The 24,956-nt window shown below is 39.8% G+C and overlaps 1 protein-coding gene across 24 annotated transcripts in view; it reads right to left on the bottom strand.

Moving 5' to 3' along the window:
• The window catches only part of ADGRL3 (adhesion G protein-coupled receptor L3), a 1,804,713-nt gene that overhangs the window by 302,678 nt on the left and 1,477,079 nt on the right, over positions 1-24,956 (bottom strand). For 18 of the 24 annotated variants that reach the window (XM_033915068.1, XM_033915049.1, XM_033914976.1 and 15 more), the window contains one exon: positions 15,558-15,596. The exons of the other annotated variants lie outside the window; for them this stretch is intronic. In XM_033915068.1, coding sequence (XP_033770959.1) covers positions 15,558-15,596 — 39 coding nt within the window. The remainder of the gene's footprint in view (positions 1-15,557; positions 15,597-24,956) is intronic. 24 annotated transcript variants of the gene reach the window in all.

Genomic DNA, 24,956 nt, shown 5'->3' on the forward strand with positions numbered 1-24,956 from the left:
ATTAGGGTGGGCAGACTGGATGGGCCGTGGCCCTTATCTGCCATCTATTTCTATATTTCATCCGTTGTGCATGTGTTGTGCACTCATACAACAGGTGTGCATTTATTTAAAAAAAATGTTGATTACAGTTATGAAGTCAGCATGGAAAACCACGAATCCTCCCCCCTTTTACCAGGGCTGCTCTGCACATATAGCATGAATATAATTTGTATGCTATTCATGCTGAGCATCACCCAGTCAAGAAAAATCGCTCCCACCATGGTATTTTTTACCGTGGTGTCGGAGCACTGTGTCTTAGAGTCAACACAAAGATCATTACCACATGTTAACAATTAAAGCATAACACAGAACATCATTACCTCAATCTATCGGCTTCATGTGTTACTATTTGCTGTGCTTTAGCTGCAAAGAAGGCTCTTATAATATGCTAGGAACACCCATATGTATAAGCTACAAAAACATTTTGTACTGTGAAGGCCAATTTTAGAAAAAGCGTGTAAACTGGAAATGAAGGGCCAGATTATGTATAGGATGCCTGGTCTCAGAAGCCGCCTAAGCGGTTTTTGAGAATCGCACACGAGCATCCTATACAGAATCGCGTCTGTCCTTACCTAAGCCCGCCTCACACCATGGCTCTCTAACCAGCATTTATGTCACAGGTGCCGGTTAGAGAATTGCATTGCCACTGAGCTGATCATGGCAAGGGAATCTTCCTGCTGCAATCAGCTCAGCGGCCACATCAGGAAACCACAGGTCCCTTAGGCCACTCCCATGGGGCCACTCCCATGGGGGTGGCATAAGGAATCTAACAAGTTGAAATCCGAGGCCACTCCCAGTGCATCCCAGAATGCACTGGGAGAGAGGCCTAAGATTCCAGTTGACCCATGGGAGGGGCCTTAAGTGCCTGGGCCAATCAGGGTCTTAGGCCCCTCCCTGGTGCATCCCACAATGCACCAGTAAGGGGAAGGCCTGCCATTCAGTGGAGGTGGGCCTGTTGGCCACAGGGAGTAAGCATCACTCCAGCTGACCAACCAAAGGAAGTACTGGTGTGGTCTGGATGGGATGGGAGAGGGGGTGATGGAAGATGTCTCGGGGGAAGGGGGAGTTCTGGCAGGAGGAACTGGGCATCCCTTCTGCTGATCATCTTTGGGAAAGGGGTTTCTGCAGGAGGGAATGAGCATCCCTCCTACAAGTAGTATTTGCAGGTGGGGGGGGGGGACAGCTTCCCTGCTGCAGCTGCTAAACTTATTGCTGCAGGGAGATTCCCTTGCTGCAATCAATTCAGCAGCCGTGTCTATTGCTGGCCTACATTTCATGTGCCTATAGCAGTCCTAGGTTGATGCCTAGGGCCACCTAAGCTCACCTAAAGTCACTTCCAGGCGAACCACGCCTAGCCTTGGACGAGCTTAGGTGGCCCCATGCGCCTCCCTAGGATCACAAAGATACTTACAATGTAGGCAGCCTGCCTTGGGGTGGTGGTGGTGATTTTTTTTAACATGCATCCCAATTGGCTGGTTAGACAATGGTAGGATGCCTATCACCACCTTCAATCGGGATGCCATTTATAGAATTTGCCCTGAAATGTCCAGGTCAGGATTTATCAATGTCAGCTAGAATTTTAGAAAAGGATCTGCTGATGGCAAGCCCCTTCTAAAACACTTGCAGGAGTGGATGTCCCAGCTACCTGCAATAACAGTATCCATTCTGCAATAGTTAATGTCTAAAATATAAATGGGGTCCATATGGCAACATTCACCCAAGGTAATACATTCCTAGAATAATTAGTTAGTGGGCTCCAATGATTTAATATTCGGAGCTAATTATGATTGGGCACCAATCAGGTTATATGTTTTTCTGTAACAATGGGTGCCTAAATTGATTCACAAACTCAAAAGGGGGCATGGCCATAGGAGGGGCAATGGTGGGTCAGGGGCATTCACAGGAGATGCACATAGTATTGAACAATAGCTAGGATTTTCTGTTATTTGAAATAATTTACTATTCTTTATTGGAATTTGATTTCTGTTCAAATAAAATGTTTTGTTTATAAAATTTCTGAATACTTATTAAAAAGAAAGTTTAAAAAATAGTTGAGTAATGGTTATATTGAATTGTAACTGCTTTGATGCAATTTTATGGAAGGTGGAATATCACATTTAACAATGAAAATAAACATATGATAATGAATCAATTTTTCTATGTTCAATATTTTTTTATTGAATTATGTAAATGCTACATATCACAAAGCAAGAGGACCAGGCAAAGTGAAATATAAACACGAACAATAGGTCAACTACTAACAAAGAGGAAATGACAAAGCAAGGATGTACACGATTGATACTATGGCAGAATAAATTTTATAAACACTTATGTGTAAATCAGTAGGGCAAAGTACTATAGGTTTTAAATGGTTCCTATCTCTTATTGAATGCAGATAGACTTTTGTTTCTTTCAGCTAACATTCTTTCAAACTTGGCAGTAAGACAAACTGTTCCGCCAGGCATTATAATCAATGTATGACGTGTCTTTCCAGTTGCAAAGTATTGTTTTAATGGCTAGATTTAGTAGTATCCTCAGTAATTTAGATCTAGGCTTGGAAAGAATACTGGTTAGGCCAATAGCACCAAGGATGATAATGTTGAACGTGAGTGCTTCATTAATGTTAATACGAGAATATATAGTAGACCAAACATTTTCACAAATAGTCACAGCCTAATTTCACATATTTTTAGTTGGACCTTTTTCATCTTTTTCAAACTTAAATAGTTTATATGATGACCAAATTGTTTTGGGTCAGATTATATAAATGGCACCGTTATCTACAGCTACCTAAAAAATGGCTAGCAATCATATGTTAATCATGCAATGGGACCATTTACAAAATCGTGGCTTTCATCAAAGGTAGGTGCCAGAAATTTAGGCTAGGGTTTTAAAGACCTATATTTCCAATGCCTACCTTTGATGAGAATTGTATCTACAGAGGCACCTTAGAACACCTAGGGTAGTTTCTGATGTTAAGCACGCCTACTTGGACCTTAGGTGTTCTAAGGCGACTCTGTAGATGCAATTGAAGGCGCCTACATTTTTTAAAAATGATTTTTAAACCATTAAGTTAGGCGCCAATAAGGTGCCTAACGGCACCTAACTTAAGGCACCATTTATTGAATATGAACCTTTGGGCCGGATTCTGTATAGGACTCCCGGTCACAGAAGCTGACTAAGCAGCTTATGAGAATTGCACAAGGGTGTTCTATGTAGAATCGCATCTGTCCTCACGGACAGAAACCTAAGCCCGCCTAACACTACAATTCTTTAACTGGCATCCATGTCACAGGCACCAGTTAGAGAATCGGGTTACCGCTGAGCTGATTGTGGCAAGGGAATCTCTCCGCCATGATCAGTTTAGAGGCCGTGAGAGAGAACCTGTCCCCCTCACGAAGACTACCGGCAGGAGGGATTCCCAGTCCCTCCTGCCAGAACCCCCGAAGCTGCCCCCCCATCCAAGGGGGGGGTAGCCTAACAGATCTGGCCAATCGGAATCAGGCCACTCCCAGTGCATCTCAGAATGCACTGGGAGAGAGGCCTAAGATTCCGGTTAGCCCAGATGCCTAAGGCCCCTCCTATGGGAGGAGCCTTAAGCGCTTGGACCAGTCAGGGCCTTAGGCCCCCTCCCCAGTGCATCCCACAATGTACCAGGAAGGGGAAAGCCAACCATTCAGTGGAGGCAGGCCTGCCGGCTGGAAGCAGTAAGCATCTCTCCAACCGGCCAACTAAAAAAGGTACTTTTGTGGGGTCTGGGTGGGCTTGGGGAGGTTCGGGATGCCAGGGGATATCTCTGGGAGAGGAGTTGGGGCTGGGGAAGGGGATTTCCAGCAGGAGGGACTGGGCATCACTCCTGCCAGTGGATATCTTGAGGGGGGGGTGGCATCATGAGGAACTGGGCATCCCTCCTGATGGGGATTATTTTGGAGTTTACAACAGGAGGGATTGTTTCGGGGTTTGCCATTTATAGAATTTGTCCCTTTTTGTATAAAAACATGGATTGAATTATTGCAGCAGATTTTGAGAATTTAAATAGTGAAAGCCAAACTTGTTCTCATTGTTTGACAGTAAGGTTGATTTTTATTTCATTTTGTCAAGTGCTTTAGATGCCTGTAGATCTAACAAATTTGCATGTTTATATAATTTTATACCATTTAGATGCGGCTCCCTTGGTTGTAGTTACCAGATTAGAGTAGGTTATTATACTGGGTGATGAGGTAAACAACAATAAATCTTTGAGATATTTGGTTAAGCAGTAGTGAAGTTGTAACCATCTACAGAACTAGTTATTACAGTAGGTAAACTCTAATGACATGGATATCATTCAGTGATCTACTGTAATTATATGTGATGTGCTGTCCCATATTCCTGCTTTTTGCCATTTTTTTCCAGTTTATAATACTTCCTTGACTTTGAAAGTTAGCATTGTTCCAAAATGGGAGACTGGGTAGTCTGTGCTCATTTTTGTGGCAGACAGCTTTCTATGTCTTTGATAGCTTGCATTGCACTAATTAGTAAGGTATCAGCCACCTTGATATTTTGTCCAAAGTTGAAAAAAGTAGATTTTAAAAGAATAATTATGTCATTGATCAGTTTTGAAATACATCCATGTTGGTAAACAGAGTTTGTCACAATCTTGAAACTATCTTGAGATTTAAGTATATAAGCTGTATGATATTTTTAAAAATGGGAAAATTAACAACACTGTTTTTTTCTTCAATTTTAGCTTTTTAAGTGCAATTTGTGGCAGTTTATTTTTCCATAGAAAAGAGACCAGAAGGTTCTCAATCTTAGCATAAATTTTATTGTTTAAGTAAAGGGATAGCATGCTCAATGTATAATTTATTTTGGGCATTATCATCATCTTTCGGGAGTCCAATCTACCCCACCATGATGTCCAATCTACCCTACCATGATAGTTGTTAGTTCTTGGACTATTTTAATTAGATGCTCCTCATTGAAATGAATGGTTTCATAAATGGTGAGGCCAAAGTAAATACTGGAAGTCCCCATTTATGAATATCCAACTTATGTCAGACTTGTACTTACAAACAAGGGTCCTGCTCTATCTTCAGTGTCCCATCGTGCCCCTCTCCTTCTCAAGTCCCAATGTGCCCCTCTCCCTCTCGAGTCCCAAAGCACACCTCTCCCTCTTGAGTCCCAAAGCACCCCTGTCTCTCCCTCCCTCCATTCTGTGCCTTCCTCCAGCGGGTGTTTACCTTCTGGCCATCTCCCTCCTCCTTCCTGCCACAGTTGTTTATTTGCACAAAGCCACGGGCGGCAGCTCTTACTCGCGTCCCATGGCCAAGCCAGAAGCTTTCCCTCTGATGGATGAAATGGTAGGAACAGTTTATTATTAATCTGTATTCTAGAACTGGGCTTGGAATAAAGAACTTTAATCGTGTCAATAGCTCATTGTGTGAATCCAAACCATTGGAAAGGATCAAATAGAGAGTGTCATTCGACACAACTGAACACTTTCTGTGTCTAAACCAACTGCAACATATTGAGTGTTGGTACAAGGAATAGAAACATGATGGCAGGCCCTCTTGAATTCAGTCTCTGTCTCCACCACCTCTTCCAGGAGACTGACTGTTCCATGCATCTACCACCCTTTCTGTAAAAAAAAAAAAGTATTTCCTTAGATTACTCCGGAGCCTATCACTTCTTAAATTTATCCTTTGCCCTCTCATTGCAGTTTCCTTTCAAATGAAAGACACTCGACTCATGCGCAATTACATTACGTAGGTATTTAAACGTCTCTATCATATCTCCCCTCTCTCATCTTTCCTCCAAAGTATAACAGATTGAGATCTTTAAGTCTGTCCCCATATGCCTTATGATAAAGACCACATACCATTTTAGTAGCCTTCCTCTAGACAGACTCCATCCTTTTTATATCTTTTTGAAGATGCTGACTCCAGAATTGTACACAATATTGTAAATGAGGTCTCAGCAAAATCTTATATAGGGGCATCAATACCTCCTTTTTCCTACTGGCCATACCTCATCCTATGCAACCTAACATCCTTCTAGTGTTCGCCGTCACCTTTCTAACCTGTTTGGCCACTTTAAGATCATTACATACAATCACACCCAAGTTCCGCTCTTCTGTCGTGCACACAAATTCTTCACCCTCTAAACTGTACTGTTCTCTCGGGTTTTTGCAGACCAAATGCATGACCTTACATTTCTTAGCATTAAATTTTAGCTGCCATATTTCAAACCATTCTTCACGCTTCACCAGGTCTTTCTTCAATGATTAACTATTCATGTTTTGTTAAAGTATCAGAAAGTAATGTACCAGAAATTAAGCAATATGTGAGAATGATTCAGAGTGAAAATACAAAGTGAAAAAATTTTATGTTATTAGGATACTCATGACTTGTCAATTGAGCTAGGCATAGCACATTCTAAGTAATCTGCTAGAAATTCAGGATTTTTAAAGTCTTTAGTACGATTATGGAGAGTCACCCGTAGGCATGCTGGATCTATTATACCAAATCTTGCATTAATTTCTTTTAGCCATGCAGCATACGCCAGCAATTATTTCCATAGACGAGCAGTGTTTTTACTGAAATCAGGTACAAAGAGATTATTATTACCACCAAGCTATAAAGCGGCACGGAGTTTGTCTTTTTGCATTACTGCTAAAATTTGACTATAATTTAATAGAATGGATAAGTTTAAACACAATGGCCTAGATGCACTAAACGCTTCGATCATGTACCGATGGTTGCTAAAACCAGTTTGACTGGTTTAGTGACCGACCAAATTTGCCAACCTAATGTTCAAAACAGCTCACCGTGTGGTTTTCTGTGCATTTGTACATTCTCCGACTATGGCATGCAAATGACCTCATTACTGGGAGGGACCTGAGCCAAGCAGGTCCCTTAGGATGCATGCATCTTAGGATGTACTGAGAAGGACCACCATTTTGGAGTAGTGGGCCTGTGGGCAGGAGGGACTGGATATCCCTCCTGCTGTTATCTTCACTCAGAGGTACAGGTGTGGTTTGGGGGTATGGTGGGAGCTTGAGACTGAGGCAAGAGAGTAGGCATCCCGCCTGATGATTTTTTTTCTAAAGGCAGGGAGTGGGGGAGGGGATAGGAGAGGGGTTCCTGGCAGGGGTGGTAGTGCTCGGTGGTAGAAAGGAGTGGGCACCCCTCCTGCCTCTTTTTTATTTTTATTCTGGGAGTCACCGGGGGGGAGGGGGAGCAGTCATCAGGAGAGTGGCTCGACTCTTTTTTTTGAGGGGGGGCAGATATTGTGCTTAACACATGCACATCTGTGCCATAAAAATAAAAGAAAAGAAAAAGCCCTGAACAGCTGAGTGGTAGGAGGCTGCTTTAGGGCTTCCCAGCCACTCAGCTGTTCAGGATTCCCCAAACTGGCTTTGCGCATGTGTGAGAGCCGATTTCTAAACAACTGATCAGATGGGATTACGGCAGACCTCTGCAAAACTCATTTGCATGGGAAGCTGTTTGGACATCAATCACCGTTTAGAAATCAGCCAAAAAATAGGCCCACAGCGACCCGCTCTGCCTTAATGACCATTTTTAGTGCATCTAGCTCTATAGGTCTACAATACTCATCTCTAATTTGGTGCTGGGAAGGCACACAGTGAATAAATTTGATTTTGAATGGTTCGTCAAATTTCAAATCCAGTAAAGATGTTATAAAGGATTCTAAAAATGTTACAAAATCCTGGCCTTCTATTTCTTCAGTGACTCCTAATAAGTGAATGTTGTATTTTCTGACTCAATTATTTGCTTCCTCCAGATCTTTCTCGAGTTGAACTTTTGGTTATGGCAGTATAAAAGAATAAAGTTATTATTATTATTATTATATGCTCAAGATGACATTTCATATCTTTAATATTTTCATTGGTGAATTTTTGCTTAGATTCAGAGGTTTCCATCAAACTACAAAACTGTGAAAGTTCCACTTTCCTGGATACAACATCTTCTTTGATTTCTAGATATCCCCTTTGGTATCCATTGAGGGAACAAATTTTTTCTAGAATTGTTTGTGAATGATTCTCCTTCTTGCTTCACTCCAAATTGGAAGGTGAAGCAGGATCGGTTTTCGGTCACTTGTTACTTTTACCTGAAGACACTGTGTTGAAGCGGAATAAAAAGAAAAGCACTTTATTTGGAATCCTAAGTGATGTTCTTGATTTAAGCAAAGATTTCACTGGAGTTCAAATTCAAGCCACCATTCTTCCTGAACTCACTAGCACCCCTCAATGAATCAATTTTTATTCACAGACTCTGATATTTTTCTCAGGTGTAAGAAAATGGAAGAGGCCCGAGAATCCACATTTTAACACTGCCAGTTTGCCAGCTGACTATATGAAGTCAGTGGCAGACATTTTACAGCATCTGCCATTTCATTTAGAAACTGATTATTAGCTCTTCAAGTTTATGTTGATTAGATTCTTGATATTCCGCCTTTCTGTGATACAACAAATAGGTTGTGCGTGCAGGGATATTATTAAGTTTGTTATTATTTCTACATCAAAAATGATTTTTTTTTCTTTGTACTTAATGGATGTACAAGATTATGGAGGTCATTGTAAAAGCGACTTGACATCTAAATAGCAGCACTTACAGAGATGTACATCAGCCACATTTCTAACTTGCAATTCCAGGAAGATGCTAATTGAATGAGATTGCTGAGTCACAAAGCTTTCAAGGGGGCATGTGGATGTTTCAAAATGTAAATAACTGGTTTCCTACTAGCTCAGGGTGCACACAGATTTTTAAAAGGTGATCTTGTTGGCCAAGACCTTACATAAGAAATAAGAGTAATTCTTAATTCCTCATTCTATCATTCCCATAAATTAAAAAAATGCAAAAAAAAAAATAATAATAATAATAATTGTGACTTCACTCATTAGTTGGCAGCAATTATACAGACAGGTTTGCAAAATAGTCTACTACATATGGAAGATGCAAACATATTGCTTCTAGGAACACGTGCTGACACGTCTATGTGATAGCTGTCAAACTGATGTTGCCATTTATTCACACAACTATGTTTCTAAAATGGCTGCCTCCTCGAGACGTGCCAGCAATTACAGGTGAATGCCTGCATGAACTTATGAGTACTTTATAGAAGGATCTACATTCAGCAAAGTCTTTTGTAAAATACATAAACCAGATGAACAGCAATAGTAGCATTCAAGCTACCACCCAAATTCTTGGAAGAAGTCAGATTATGAAACCCACAGTGTTGGCTATCTTCACTGGAAGAGGAGACATATTTTACCACTTTAGAGTTTCATAGCAGGCCTTTGAAGAAACAGCAGCAAACATTCTTTAGATGCTGACAGCTACTTCTATTCAAATAAATCATATGTTTTGTTTGACTACTATTTTGATTGTGAACATAGTGATTTAGATTCTGTGTTATTTTCACAAGCACAGTTAATTTGGGCAGAGCTAATAGTAAATAGTATGGTGAAGTGTCACATGTGAAGTACATGATGAAAGAAAATTTAGTAATCACCCTGAGATCATTCTGACATTAGGCTCATTTTGGTTGAAAACATTATCTGAGGGTACTTTTCACACTTATAAATAATTTACAGTTGGTAATTGAGATTGGAAATTTTGGAACTTGGACTTCTCAATTCTGATCTCAATGACTCATCTATAGTACAATGGACCTTCACATCTGAGAACAGATCTCTTTGTAATATTACTTTTTTTTTCCCATGAAACTTTATTAGTTTTCCTACACTGAATCAGATGGGAACAAAATTGTGTATGGTCAGAGCAATACTCTTGGACATTTTTTCTCATCACTTACTTTGTACAGAATAATTAGCATTTTTTTTTGTAGAAAGTAAGATATTGAGCTGGAACACATGCAAGTGTATGTTCTAGACTTTTATTACAATGAACAATAAAATCTAGAATTGTATGCTGTTATAATGTAAAAAGTGGTCCCAGTACCGTACTCTGTTAATCGGAACTCAATTAACCAGAACCCTCAAGCAACCAGAAAAAAAAATCTAAGAAATACTGTAATACTTTAAATCAGGGGTGTCCAACCTTTTGGCTTCCCTGGGCCATATTGTCCGAAAAAAAATGTTCTGGGGCCGCACAAACAATAACACTAGCCGATGAGCAAAAAAAAGGTTGAGCAGGTCCCAAATTTGCTATCACTAATATAGAAGATGTACATATCTAATAATAAACCTTCATTAAAGGGACACTGTGGAGAGGAACCCAAAAAAGCAGTAATGCTTACCCTGAGAGATCCTCCACGTGCACCACTGACAGTGGGAGCAGCCACAGGCTTGTGCATCCCCACTCTGATAAGCAGGGATGCGTGCTCTTGGTTTTCCCATTCACTTCTATTACAGCTACGGTAAACCTCTTCAGAGGTGAGCCTCATCAGAGCGGGGATGTTGAATCAACTGTCAGCAGCGCACATGAAGGATCGTTTAATCAGGGTAAATATTACTGCTTTTTTGGGTCTCCCACTTTGAGCTTAGGCTCCCTCAAAGTGAATACCTCCCCTGCTGTAGCTAGTAGGGATCCCCAAGCCTCTCCAACTGACGGCCACCTCCTCCCCCTCCAACTTCCCAAGTTCTGCAGCTGGCAGCAATATTGCAGCACAGCTGCCTTCCTTTCCCGCCCTCTCAAGTCCCAACATGCACTTCAACCTCCCTCCCTTCTATGCCCCAGGCGTTTATCTTCAGGCTGACTCCCTCCTCACTGCCCTTCTTGGTTATCTCTGCCATCTTTTGATGATTTAGCTAAATTTTTTAGCACCAAGGTAGCATCTTTAAGATCTTCTTGCTTAACTTGTCTACAAAGCATGGAACTTCATTCTAATTAAAAAAAAAAAAAAGAAGGGGTTCATGCAGACTTCTGTTGGTCCACATTTGATAAACCGGACTGGCAAGATTTTATCAAATTATTCCAAAGATATGCACAATCCTACTGTTGGCTTGATTCTTGTCCTCCTGACAGTTGCATCATTACAATTGAAATTGAAATTATTTGAATGGATTATTGATTCATTAAATGTTGGAAAATTTCCATCAGAGGACGAAAACATAATCATTACTTCAATAATTAAAAATACTAAAAAGTCTATATCAATGCCATCTCACTATAGACCAATAGCATCAATCCCCTTCTTTGTAAAAATCATGGAAGATCTGGTCCATATTCAACTGATTAAACATCTAGAGCAACACTCATTACTTCAGACTTCACAATTGGGATTTAGATCCCATTACAGTACTGAAAAGGTAATAGCTGCATTACTGGATCATCTAAAAAGTTTACTAAGGGTAGTAATGCATTGGTGCTTCAATTTGATCTCAGTAGTGCCTTTGATCTTGTAGACCACACTAATCTGTTGATTTGCCTGGATGCATTAGGTATCCAGGGAAATGTATATTCATGGTTTAAAGGATTTTTAGAAACTAGACTATACCAACTCAGTTTTAAGACTCAGCTCTCCTTGATTTGGAAAAATCCTTGTGGTGTTCCTCAGGGATCTCCTCTTTCACCTACACTGTTTAATGTCTACCATTCATTGTTAGAATCGCGTTTGAGTAGTTTGGATATTGTAATGTTCAGTTACACTGATGACATCACTATCGTAATACCCTTTAACTCAGTTCTATCTCAGATCACCACTCAAATTGAGATTATAATGAAAGAGATGTCTATTTGGATGCAGCAATTTAAACTAAAACTCAATCTTGACAAAACTAAATTTTTTGTGGAGTCTCTTAGCAAAACTCCTTCTGAATCTTCCATTAGTATAAATTCAACTTCATATATAATTCATTCTAAGATTAAAATATTAGGAGTTGTTTTAGATCAGCATCTTACTATGAAGACTCATATAGATGCAGTAGTACACAAAAGTTATTTCACCTTATGGAGGTTAAGAACAATTAAATCTTATTTTGAGTTTGCTGCTTTTCGACTATTAGTACAATCACTATTACTGAGCTTTCTCGATTACTGCAGCATTTTCTATCTGACAATCACTAAGAAAGAATTAGGGAGATTGATACTAACACAGAACACAGCGGTCAGGCTGATCTATGGCCTGAAGAAATACAACCGTATCACATTTTATTATTGTGAATTACATTGGATTCTTATGGAGGCCCGGGTGCTGTTTAAACTGGGTTGTTTTTGCTATAAAGTACTGTATGGATCAGCTCCTTCTTATTTGGTCAATAGATTCTCCTTAGCTTCATATAAACATAGTAGAAAAACTCATCCCTTGTTTAACTTTCCTTCAGTCCAAGGCTGTAGAAGTAAAAATTATCTTGATCATACACTAGCGTACCAAGCAGCCTCTCACAATAAAGAATTCCGAGTGTTATTGCTCACAGACCATTCTTATAAACATTTTAGAATACAGCTGAAGACCTATCTTTTTTCCAAGTATCTGATTAATTAATTCATTTTGTACTATGTTTATTGTTAATAGTCTTTTGTAAACCGTGTTGAACTTGTGGTTACGTGGTTAACAAGCACAATGTAATGTAATGCAATGTTATCACCAAACCTGTGAAAACAGGTAATAATATCCCATGGCTGTTCTTGCACCCTAGGTCCCGACGATCTATGCACTCTGCCTGTGGAAATGTAGCTTTCTCATCCTGTAAGAGCCACTTCACAAATTGTACCATCACAGATCCCACGTTTTTATACTCACCTGACTCAGGCACTCCCCCCCAGCCGAGCATTGGTTTGTCAGGTCCGATTTTCTAAATCCTCCATCTTACTTTCAAGGGCATGAAAACTGGACCTTAGCTCTTCTACTCCTTTCTGTACTCCCAACACTGTATCCTCACACCCATCCATAAAGACCTCCACAGCATCAATGCATGCTCCCTTTTCCACCACGCTATGAAGCTCCTGAACTGCTTTCTTAATCTGCTGTTTAACAGAAGTAATATCGGTTTTCATTTCCACCATCCAATCTTGTAGGTCAGCCTTAGTAATCATGTCCATCATTGCTAGAGTCAGCCCAGATGCATCATCCAATGTAAGTCTCTGATCCTTCTGCTCCAAAGGAATGTGCCGCTCCTCCAAGACGGTTGCAACACACAAAGCTCTGCTGCCGAACTTCTCTTTGCAGGGGATCAGCTTTCCATTTGCTGATTTTTTCTTCACAGCCATAGCGGGAAGAAATTTTATAGCAAATTCTCCACCAGGAAGGAAGATAAGCACTCCAATGTTCTAATATTCATTGCACAGATATGGAGTAGAGCAACCAATTCAAGCGTCCATGATAATTGCTGATGTCACTTCCCCACAATTCTATAAAGTGTGTCTTTCTTTGATAGAATTGCGTCTAGGCACCACACTACTTGGCACCTAAGTTTTAAGTGCTATTTATAGATTTGGGTCCACGTAAACATCAGTGTATGGCCATTATTGAAAATTCAGAAAATTTGCCTTTTTACCTTTGCAGTAAAAATGGTCTTAGAGTGTAGGAGTGACTCATGTAACAGCATGTTAAGACCATTTTTATTGCTGTTTAGTAAAAAGGCCTCTAAATGAGATTGTTTTGGGATTTTGCTTTCTTTTTTTTAACATTTTCTTGCTAAAATAACATGCTACCAATGGCAGACTACCCTGAATAAACTGACTGCTTGAAAATTCATGTCTCATAAAAAAAAGATTATAAAGTTAAATTTTCTCCTGGGTCTATTTAAATTTGATTTTTGTATTCTGAACAGAGAACACTGTTTTTCCTTTTGGGTATACAACAAATATCCCATGTCAAAGTGATGCAATACAGGAAAATATGCAAGTATGTCAATTAGGGACACTTTTGCTAAGTCCATTTCTAGTGCAATCCTAAAAGAGGGCTTTTTTAAAAAACTTTTTGCAGGTCCCACCTTAATATCTCTATTATCAAGTGAGACCTGTAAAAATATTAACACAAGATCACTATGGGATTTTATTACTAAGGTATGCTGAATGCAAAAAGCCTATAGGTATAAAACAGGCTTCTACACAGTTAGGACCCAATTGCATAAAGTGCACCTAAAAATTAGGCACCAACTATTGCATCGCTAAGCGTGATTCTATAAAAGTTAGGTGTACTTTACAGAATCACCCTTAGGGCCGCCTAAGCAGTCTTAGGTGTTGCTACATGTCTCAACACATTAACATATTAACTGTTAGTAAGTGACCCCCCTTCTCCCATTATTTTTCTATTATCACAGCACAGAGAGGGCAATTCTATACCAGTACACTTATATTTAGGTACCGAGTATACATACACTTGACTAGAATACCAATGTAAGTGCATGTAAATGTCAATATTCCAGTTGCAAGTTATTCTGTAATCTGGCATCTAAATGTAATGTGCATAGTTTGAAGGTAGGCATAGAGACAGGCAGAGTCTGGGCTGAGTGTTGTGCAGGGGGCACAGTCGGCCACAGAAATGATAGCGCATGTTAACTTATGCATATAATCTCTTGAATCTAGGTGCAGGCATGCACACAAGCTCCGTGGCTGATATAGGTACTTGCGCCTAATATACAGGTATATGACTTGCTGTATCAATATCGTAATAAGAAACCTACAAAAGAGGCAGAAATAGTCAAAGGGTTCAGGGAGTAATCGCTCAAGATCAAATACCTGTACACACAACGCGTTGTGTGTACAGGTATTTGATCTTGAGCGATTACTCCCTGAACCCTTTGACTATTTCTGCCTCTTTTGTAGGTTTCTTATTTAGGTTTGTGGCAGTTTTTCTGGAGTTGGTTTTTGTGTATCAATATCGTATACAGAAAAATAGGTGTCTACTTCTCTTTATAGAATAGGCACCTGATAGGCTTATTCTTGGTTCCAAAAAAGCAACAGGGCTGCCGATCCCCAAGATCCAGTGTGGTAAAAAAACAGAAGCAGATCAGATGGAAAGTCCTAACAGATGTTTAAGCAACTACACTTAAAATAGACAGTAGCCAGAGATGGTCATTTTTTGTCCCTTCCAGGGACTGAGAGCTGTTGTTACCGTTACTACTACACAGACGCTTGAATCTCTCTCTTAGGTGACATTGCATTCATATACCAAGTGGCTCTTATAGCCCTGATACAGCCCCTGGAAGGTGCAAAACATAGCCTGTTGGGCTACTGTCTATTTTAAGTGTCATTTTTTTAATACATATCTGTTGAAAGGACTTTTCATCTGATCTGCTTCTTCTTTTTTAACCATTTATTCTTTGTTCCTACAAAGTGGTGCACCATTGTACTATAGAATTACCCCCTTAATAACACATCCTTTTTAGTTTAATAGCATTCTGTGCAATCCCCCTCCTCCCCCCCATGCATCAGATGGCAGAGATTAAATGTGAGATTTAACATGACTTCAAAAATGAGAGGAAGTTGGGCATGCCATGTAATCTGGGAAAGGACAAACACACATGAGATACACACATACAGAAAAACACCACAATAGACGATGAGATGATGTGCCATGTTCCACATTTATGAAAACACTAGAAGTACCTGGACATAGGCTCTGCAAGAGCGCTCTCTTTTCTGAAGCTGAATCCAAAAAGGTAGCAGATTAAACACAGAACAGAAAAAGCTAGTTAGTGATACAAGTAAACAGAAATTATTAGATAGATGTACAGTACATGTCTCTTATTCACATTCAAGAGTACAACTGAAATATATCCAGTGAAACTAGAATACAATATTGGTCCAATAAAGCACATGAAATTAAAAAATGCACATAGCAGCAGCAAATTTGGAAGCAAACCAAAGAACGATGGAATTTCCCAATACTCTTTTTACAAAGTCGCGTTTGGCTTTTTTATCTCCAGCCGCAGCAGTATTAGCTGCAGCTGGCGATAAAAAAGTCTTAACTTGGCTTCATAAAAGGGGGTAAGGGTATATATCTTAATGGGATATTTTCTCAAGCATTAACTGTAATATAACACAGCACTTTTTAATATTTTTATTTAATTATTTTTACAGGTCGTCTGCTAATATTGGGCCCCTTTTATCAAGCTGCGCTTGAGGTTTTTAATGTAAACTGGCACAGTAAATTGTCCGACGCTCATAGAACTCCTATGAGCATCAAAGCACTTATCTCACCAGCTCGCGCTAAAAACCTCTAACAAAGCTTGATAAAAGGAGGGGGGGGGGGTTATAATGAGCACACAATGCCTGCCTAGAGTTAATACAGGGGTACTTTCCTGCTTGCCTATTTGGAAGGCGCTGTGCTCTTATATCAATTATACATTAGACAGTTAGCTTATTCAAAGCAATTTAACTAGTCAATATTCAAAACAATTTAACTAGCCAGAAATGGCTCCTGGATGGTTAAATCATCTGTTTGGGACTAACTGCTAATTTGCATTGGCATTTAAGCAGTTAGGGCCTGACTCTATAAATGGCACCTAATGGAACGGTACCTACCGCATGTCATTTAAAGTTAGGCACTGTTTGTAGAATCGTGCCTAGTGGCACCTAAATCAAATTAGACACCGGTAGGCATCTACAATTTAGGGGCTGGTATATTAAGTAACATGGGGGGGATTTTTGATAGGATGTCTAAGTCTGAGTTTGGACATTTTGGGAAAGACGTCCAGAAATCCAGTAGAGAAAATATCCATTTTCAAAACAGCAAGATATCTATCTTTTTTCTTTTCAGAATGACCTATGTAGACATTTTGGTTCTTACTGAGCCTATCTTTTTTGGCCATTCTCAAACATAAAGATGTCTACCATGAAAAACGCACAAAAACAATATTTTCATATGTTTTTCAGCCATCAGCATTCTTAGCAAACTGTTCACAGACAGCTGAGTTTTCCTGAGCACAGCAGGATTACTGCACTGCAGGATTAATGTCATACTAAAAGTACCAAGTATAGATGTCACTTTAACTTGCTTCTATTGTATGGTGAGCTTTCAAAACCTCACCCAAAAATTACTAAAACCACATGTACACCACAACAATAGCCCTTATACATGTAGGTGTCATCGTTAAGTATAGTAGGTTTTGGGGGGCTCACCATACAATATAAACAACTTATAATATCATATACCTGGGACCTTTGTTATTTCTGGGCCATAGATCTTAGAAGTCTGTCTGGTACTGTCCTTTGGTTCCAACTACTGGAGTTGCTTTTAAAGCTCATTTCAACCTATCCAAACCATCTCTTTTGCGTGATTCAGACCATGAAAGTTTGCCCATTCATATTCTAATTAGAGATCCTCTGTGTTCATCCCACGCTTTTTTTGAGTTCTATCACAGTTTTCATCTCCCTCAGGAAGGCATTCCAGGCATCAACCACCCTCCTCATGAAAAATAATTTCCTAATATTACTCTTAAGGCAGGATTTTCTTTGCCTAAAATACTGGTGCCTAACTAACAATGCCCCCACTGTGCCCATAATTGCATCTAATTTTTTAAGTGATTTTTAATGGCGTTGTCAATTATCAGTGATGATTAACCTATTAAAAAATTTAACTGCCCCTTTTACAAAATTGTAGTACAGTTTTTAGTACTGGCCATCAGCTCCAATACTCATAGGAATTCTATGAGCTTCGGAGCTGTTATCGCTACGACTGGCATTAAAACCAATGCTACGGTTTTGTAAAAAAAAGGGGGGGGGGGTTAAGTTATGTGTCTATATCAGTAGCCATCCCGATCTAGGTATCTACCGGTAGGCACTATTTATAGAATTTGGGCCTTAGTGCCACTATAAATAACCAGTTAGCACCAAACTGAAAATTGGCCATTTTGGGGATGTTCCAAGGGTAGAGCTGGCACTTGATCAGTTAAGTGATGATATTCAACTCTTAACTGGTCAGGGTAACCCCTAAATCGGAGTGTATACAAGCCAGTTCTATTTTGAAGTGGTGCCCAATAACTGGTTAAGTGCTGAATATTGCACTTAACTGGCTATACTTTAGCTGGTCTGTAAACCTGGAAATTCAGTGCTAATACTCGGATATGGCCCACCATTGAATTTCTAGGTTTAATGTCAGTGGTGGTTGGCAAAACACTGATCGTTGCTAGCTGAATTTCAGGCCCAAGATGTAGGCCCACTCTCCGCCCATATCACACACCCCTCCCAAAACTATTTTGAAAAATTGCTAATGCACAGTTTAATGTGCGAAGAGAGGACAAATACTACAAAACACTTTGTGGTAGACTGTTTTCGCAAGCTAACAGCACATTAAGGGCTAGTACCCCTTAGTAAAACAGCTCCTTACCTATACAGATAAAGAAATTAGCCTGCAGGTGTCACAAAATGTTTTAAAACATTCTAAACCATAAGGCTTTTACATTTTGAAGGCCTTAAAGTAAAATTTAAAGCAGGGGTGTCCAACCTTTTGGCTTCCCTGGGCCGCATTGGCCCCAAAAAATGTTTCTGGGGCCGCGCAAACGCTGCAGCAAGACAGAGGAAGGAGCCGGCAAGACAGTAAACACCCAGAGGCAGCAGAGGAAAACACTGCATCGCCCTCGACCGGGACTGCACAAAATAACTTCATGAGGCCGCATGCGGCTCTCGGGCCGCAGGTTGGACACACCTGGTTTAAAGAGAGATAATTATATTTCTTCACCTTTTATAAATCATATTTTGTTTAAGCCTTTCTTTTTTTTTTTTTTTTTTTCCAGAAAGCTATTCACCAAATTCAATGAAGTGCTCTAGGGTCATGTTTCATTTTATCATCATATGGCTGGTGGTGGAAGGCAACATGCCAAAAGCAGAGCACTTCTAAGGCAGGATAATATTCATAACAAAGAGCTGCCTGTTGTGCCTTATTGCATAATTAATATGCACTTTTAGTAATTAGATGCCACTTCATGTGGAATCCAAAGAGACATATCAATAACCTGACAACACATTCTGTAAGTGGATTTATTTGCCTGGAAGAATAAACTTATTCCCTGAAGGATAGCAGGAAATTCCTACAGTAAAGCAGCAACATTTTTATTATTTGAATTAAATGGCCTAGGATGAGGCAAAGGTATCATGAAGGCATTTCTTATTAATAGATAACAAATGGTAACAAGTGGTTCACATTCCTATGAAAGGCTGCTTTTTAGATATGTGCAACCCCCTTCCAGTATCTAATCTAATCTAATCAGGACTTCTCAATCACACTTTTCCAGAACAGGTTCAATGCGATTTACAGGTTAAGAGGCCCATGTAGCAGCATGGGGAATCATTTGTAACTTAGTGAAGTAAAGTAATACTGTATGAGAGGGAACAATTCATTACATTACAAAAAGGAGGTTATACTGCCACAGGAGTTAAATTGTACTGTGGTGGATTGCTGCACTGTCAGGATGAAAGTGCAGAGACTCTAACTAGCAAGGAATTTATCAAATAGGTTAGTTTTCAGTCTTTTTCTGAAGATGAGATAGTCTGGATCTATTCTTATGGAAGTTGGGAGGGAGTTCCAGGTTCTTGTGGCAACATACATGAAGAGGGTGATGAAAATTTGCTTGTATTTCACTCCCTGGAATGAAGGGATGATCACTTGGTGGGTGTTACTTATCCTGGTTGAGGTGAAGGAGGATGAGGAGAATAGGTGGGTGATGTACTCAGGTGCAGTGGTATCTCGCGCATGGTGTACCATGCATGAGAGTTTAAACACGAAACTTGAAACTTGATTCGGGTCTTTATAGGCAGCCAGTGAAACGTGCGGTAGTATGCAGAAAACCAAAATGAAAAACTGCAGAGATGATGTACAAAGCGTCAAGCTACTTTATAAAAATTTATAAAATATAGTGGACAAGACCATGAAGCCATCAGCACAGTGCGCAGCGGCCGCTAAGAAAGCGAATAGAATGCTAGGTATAATCAAGAAGGGTATTACAACCAGAACAAAAGAAGTTGTATTGGGCGATGGTGCGCCCACATCTGGAGTACTGCGTCCAATATTGGTCGCCGTACCTAAAGAAGGATGTGGCAATACTCGAGAGGGTTCAGAAGAGAGCGACACGTTTGATAAAAGGTATGGAAAACCTTTCATATGCTGAAAGATTGGAGAAACTGGGGCTCTTTTCCCTGGAGAAGCGGAGACTTAGAGGGGATATGATAGAGACTTACAAAATCATGAAGGGCATAGAGAAAGTGGAGAGGGACAGATTCTTCAAGCTTTTGAAAACTACAAGAACGAGAGGGCATTCAGAAAAATTAAAAGGGGACAGATTCAGAACCAATGCTAGGAAGTTCTTCTTCACCCAACGGATAGTGGACACCTGGAATGCACTTCCAGATGGCATGATAGGACAGGGTACGGTTTTGGAGTTCAAGGAGGGATTGGACAATTTCCTGAAGGAAAAGGGGATAGAAGGGTATAGATAGAGGGTTACTAACAGGTCCTGGACCTGATGGACCCCTGGTCTGACCCAGCAGAGGCACTGCTTATGTTCTTATGTTCTTATGTAATAGTGGTTCTCATGTGTGAAAATGTAGAATCCAACACGGGCCATGTTTCGGAGAAACACTCCTTCCTCAGGGGTCCAGATGTGATAAAGTCACAGTTGTGAGAAATGTAGGTATCAAGGAAAAAGTACAACAAATCGATGGACAGAAAACACTGCCAGTTTCTGACCTGCTGCTTGCAACACAAAGGGCTCCTTTTGCTAAGCTGCATTAGTGGTTTTAGCGCGTGCTTAGCTGTGCTAAATTGCCACGTGTGCTAGACGCTAACGCCTCCATTGAGCTGGCGTTAGTTTCTCCACCTAGCGCAGGGGTAAGCGCATGCTAATCGGCAGTGCGTGCTAAAAACGCTACCGTAGCTTACTAAAAGGAGCCCAAAGTGCATCTAGCCTGCTGCAATTTAGGAAGATGGTTAAAACTATGCTATTTAAGAGATGTTTTTCCTGAGTGACTAGGTTTCAGAGTATGTTATCTAGGTATCCCAATTTTTGATATGATGAGAATTAATATTTGTTATAAGGTTATAATTTAGTACTAGTATTTTAACCCGTTACATTAACGGGTGCTAGAATATGTGTCTGTCTGTCTGTCTTTCTTTATTTCTGTCTCTCTCTCTCTCCCTCCCGCTGTCTTTCTTTCTGGTTGTCTCTCTTCATGGCCCCCTTTGTCTATCTGTCTTTCTGTGTCTCTCCCTGCCCCTGTGTCTTTCTTCTTTTCTTTCTGTCTCCCTTTCTATCTATCTGTCTGTTTCTCTCCCTGCCTCCTATGAAGCAGCATTTCTCTCCCCCCACTTCCCTGTGCAACAGCCACAGCAGCATTCCCTCCCCCTACACTACTTCCCTGTGCAGCAGCAGTGTTTCCTCTACCCCCCTTTTCCTTCCTGCAGTCTGGCAGGCTCCCTTAGTCCCTTCACACGATACTGATAAACCTGCTACTCCAGCAGCATCTGCAGCACTCTACACACGCTGCTTCGGGGCCTTCTACTGCCCTGATTTGCTCTGCCGTGTCTCTGATGATGTCATCAGGGTCGTGCCAGAGTAAATCAGGGCAGTAGAAGGCCCCAAAGCAGCGTGTGTAGAGTGCTACAGATGCTGCTGGAGTCGCAGGTTTGTCAGGACCACGGGAAGGGAAGGGGGGTGGGAAGGGACTGCTGTGGGGAAGGGACTAAGTGTGCCGGTCAGATCGCAGGAAGGGAAGGGGGCGGCAAGGGATTAAGTGAGCCTGAAGCCGAGCCGCGAGTGTGGGGCCGTTTCTGCAGCAGCGCAAGGTGGAGAGCAGGGAGGCTTGTCTGGCGCGCATACGCACTCCTACCACCACAACCAGACAGATCAGGGATCAGGGAAGCACGCACGCGGTAAGAGTGTGCATGCGCGCTTAGAATTTTATTATTATAGATGCATTGTGTTTGTTTTAGTCTGTTATTTATCTTTATTATGTACAGGTATGTTTTATATTGTAACTCACACAGAATTGTTGGATGTTTGCGAGTAATACATTTTTAAATAAATAAAAACATAGTAGATGTTTAATAGTAAATAGATTTTTAATAGTAAATAGATTTTTAAATAAATAGTAACATAGTAGATGACGGCAGATAAAGACCCGAATGGTCAATCCAGTCTGCCCAACCTGATTCAATTTAATTTTTTTAAAATTTTTTCTTCTTAGCTATATCTGGGCAAGAATCCAAAGCTCTACCAGATACCGTGCTTGGGTTCCTACTGCCGAAATCTCTGTTAAAACCTACTCCAGCCCATCTACATCCTCCCGGCCATTGAAGCCCTCCCCAGCCCATCCTCCACCAAATGGCCATATACTAGGGTCTTGAAAATAATTCATCCTCTGTCCCACAAAACCCAGAAAACAAAATCAAAAATTGTTCTCCCTCCAAAACTGCCTCTGGAGCTGCAAAGACCTGGCCCATCAGGGACCTGCTAAATTTGATTTAATACAAAAAACACCATCCTCTAGATATATTAAAACAAGCAGAAGATATTAGTTAAATATTGCTAATGCTACTCTACTATCATGATTCTAATATATTTTATGCTATACTGTTTTGGGCAGTAAATTCATAAGGAAGATGCCAATCCTGTAAAAAATTTTTTTTTTTGTAACAACATTTTGGGGTCCTTTTATCAAGCTGCCGTAGTAATATTGCGCGTTAAACCGCCTGACGCGCTAGCCGCTAATGCCTGCATTGAGCAGGCATTAGTTTTTTAGCCGGCCGCGAGAGTTAGCGCATGATGAAATGTCCGACGCACTAACCCCGCTAGCATGGCTTGATAAAAGGACCCTTTTATTGAAATGTTTCAAATACAAAAATGTGCAAATAATACAATACAATAAGCTGCATACTCTCCAGTCAAATATAATGGAGTCATATGAGATTAACATTTAAATCCTTACAAAACTCGTCTAACGGAGCCCAAATCTTAGTGAAACTAGTTATATTATTTTGTTTCAAAGCTACTATTTCTTCATACTTCCTGATGACGCAAAGGTGATTCCACCATTCATGAAAATTAAGCTTACAGTTATCCTTTTAGTTATATATAATATTGTGACTAGCTAATGCAATCATAAAATCAAAAAAATGTTTTGAATAATGGTGGTAATGAGTTATCTGGGTTTGAGGAACGCAGTCCGATGGACTTATAAGATATAGGGCTCCTTTTACAAAGGTGTGTTAGGGTCTTAACATGCGGAATAGCGCACACTAACCGCTACCGTCTCCTTTTAAGCGGGTGGTTTTTCAGCTAGCTTGCGCTATAGCGCGCACTAATCATGTGCGCGCACTAAAAACGCTAGCGCACCTTTGTAAAAGGAGCCCATAGGCAACTTATTATTCATATGTATTACAGAGAGAATTCTGGACCAAATACTCAACCAGTAAATTTGTAGGTTAGGACAGGTATAAAGGAGGTGAAGTTTTAATATTTATTTATTGTTGATATCAACATTGTTGTCTGTGGTGAAACAAAGTGGAAAATACTAACACTCCTGTCATTCATTAAAAAATTCTGCATAAACAGTCCATGGCAAGAAAAGGTTCCCCAAATGGTTGACCAGGACAGAAGTAGCAGAAATATAATTCTGCTAAAATCTGCATGGAGTCCATGAACATAATATGCCTGTAGCCTTTATAGTGGTTCTGTCTCTAACATACTGTATTAAGCCATTAATAAATTGCACTTGGGAAAATCCACTGCTTATTTCTAGGATACACAGCATTAAAATCTGTTGTAATCCAAAAAGAACGATGTAACAGAAAAAACAAGTTTGCTTCATAGATGCTGACGCTGTACATTTTATTCTCCAAGACCAAATACGTTTTTTCTGTTACATCGTTCTTTTTGGACCTCAGTTAAATTGAATAAGTTAGATAGTTCTAAGTCTAATAGTTACTGGCACTGTCATTTAGACGTCGGTACTTTGGATCATTTACTGTTTTATTGTCCTAGGATTCTCAGTTTTTGGAAGTCGATTTGGGGACATATTAATAATATCTTAGAAGTTGAGATTCCTTTATCTTATGAAGTTATGATTTGTGGGACAATATTGTATGTTAAAGATCCCCTAGATAAATATAGAAAGAGATTGTTTTTAATTATGACAGGAACAGCTATACAATTAATTATGAGAAACTGGAAAAATTGGGACCATTTAAATTTCACATTCTGGTGGGCAAATTTATGTCTAATTTATAAATATGAGAAAGTGAATGCTGATTTGTCAGGAAACATAAAAATTTTTAAATTAATATGATGCCATTTGTAGATCTATTATAGTTTTGAATTTGTTGTTATATCAATTGCACATCTAGAGGGGATGGGTGGGGTGGGTGGGAAGGATTGGGTGGGGGTTTGCACCATTAAATATTTGCATATTTGGACGCGTATGAATTTACTTTATCAATAACTTTATGTATAATAATTTTTACAGGGGAAATATGTTGATCTCATTATATATTGTAAAGACTTTAGGTGATGTATAAAGTGTAAAACATATTCTTTTCCTTGTATTCACTTAATGAAAGTATTAAAAATGAATAAAGATTATAAAAAAAAAAAAAAATCTGCTGTAAACTTTCGGAACATTGGAATTAATGTAACATAATGTGGGATTTTCCCATGCATTATCTCAAATCTAACATGACATTTTTTAAGACATTTTCCAATTTTTAAAAATTCAGGTTATGTGACACCTGCTAGGAATTAACTCTAGAGCCTTTATTACATCCCATTTAGGAGGTGGTAAGAGCTCCTGTGTTAACTCTTAATGATCCAGTTAGTAAGCATTAAGTAGAATGTGCTAGCTGAATAACTTTTGCATGCCAATTCTCTACCCATATCATATTCCCTCCAAGAAAAAAATCCTTTAACAATTACTAACATGCAAATTATCACATCCTAGTAGATGATATACTGCAAAGGCTTTAAAACGTTTCTACAGTAGTCTGTGCAAGCCAACCATGCGTTAAGGGCTTAATGC

This window comes from Geotrypetes seraphini, chromosome 1, assembly GCF_902459505.1.
Source record: "Geotrypetes seraphini chromosome 1, aGeoSer1.1, whole genome shotgun sequence".
NCBI classification, from domain to species: Eukaryota; Metazoa; Chordata; class Amphibia; order Gymnophiona; family Dermophiidae; genus Geotrypetes; species Geotrypetes seraphini.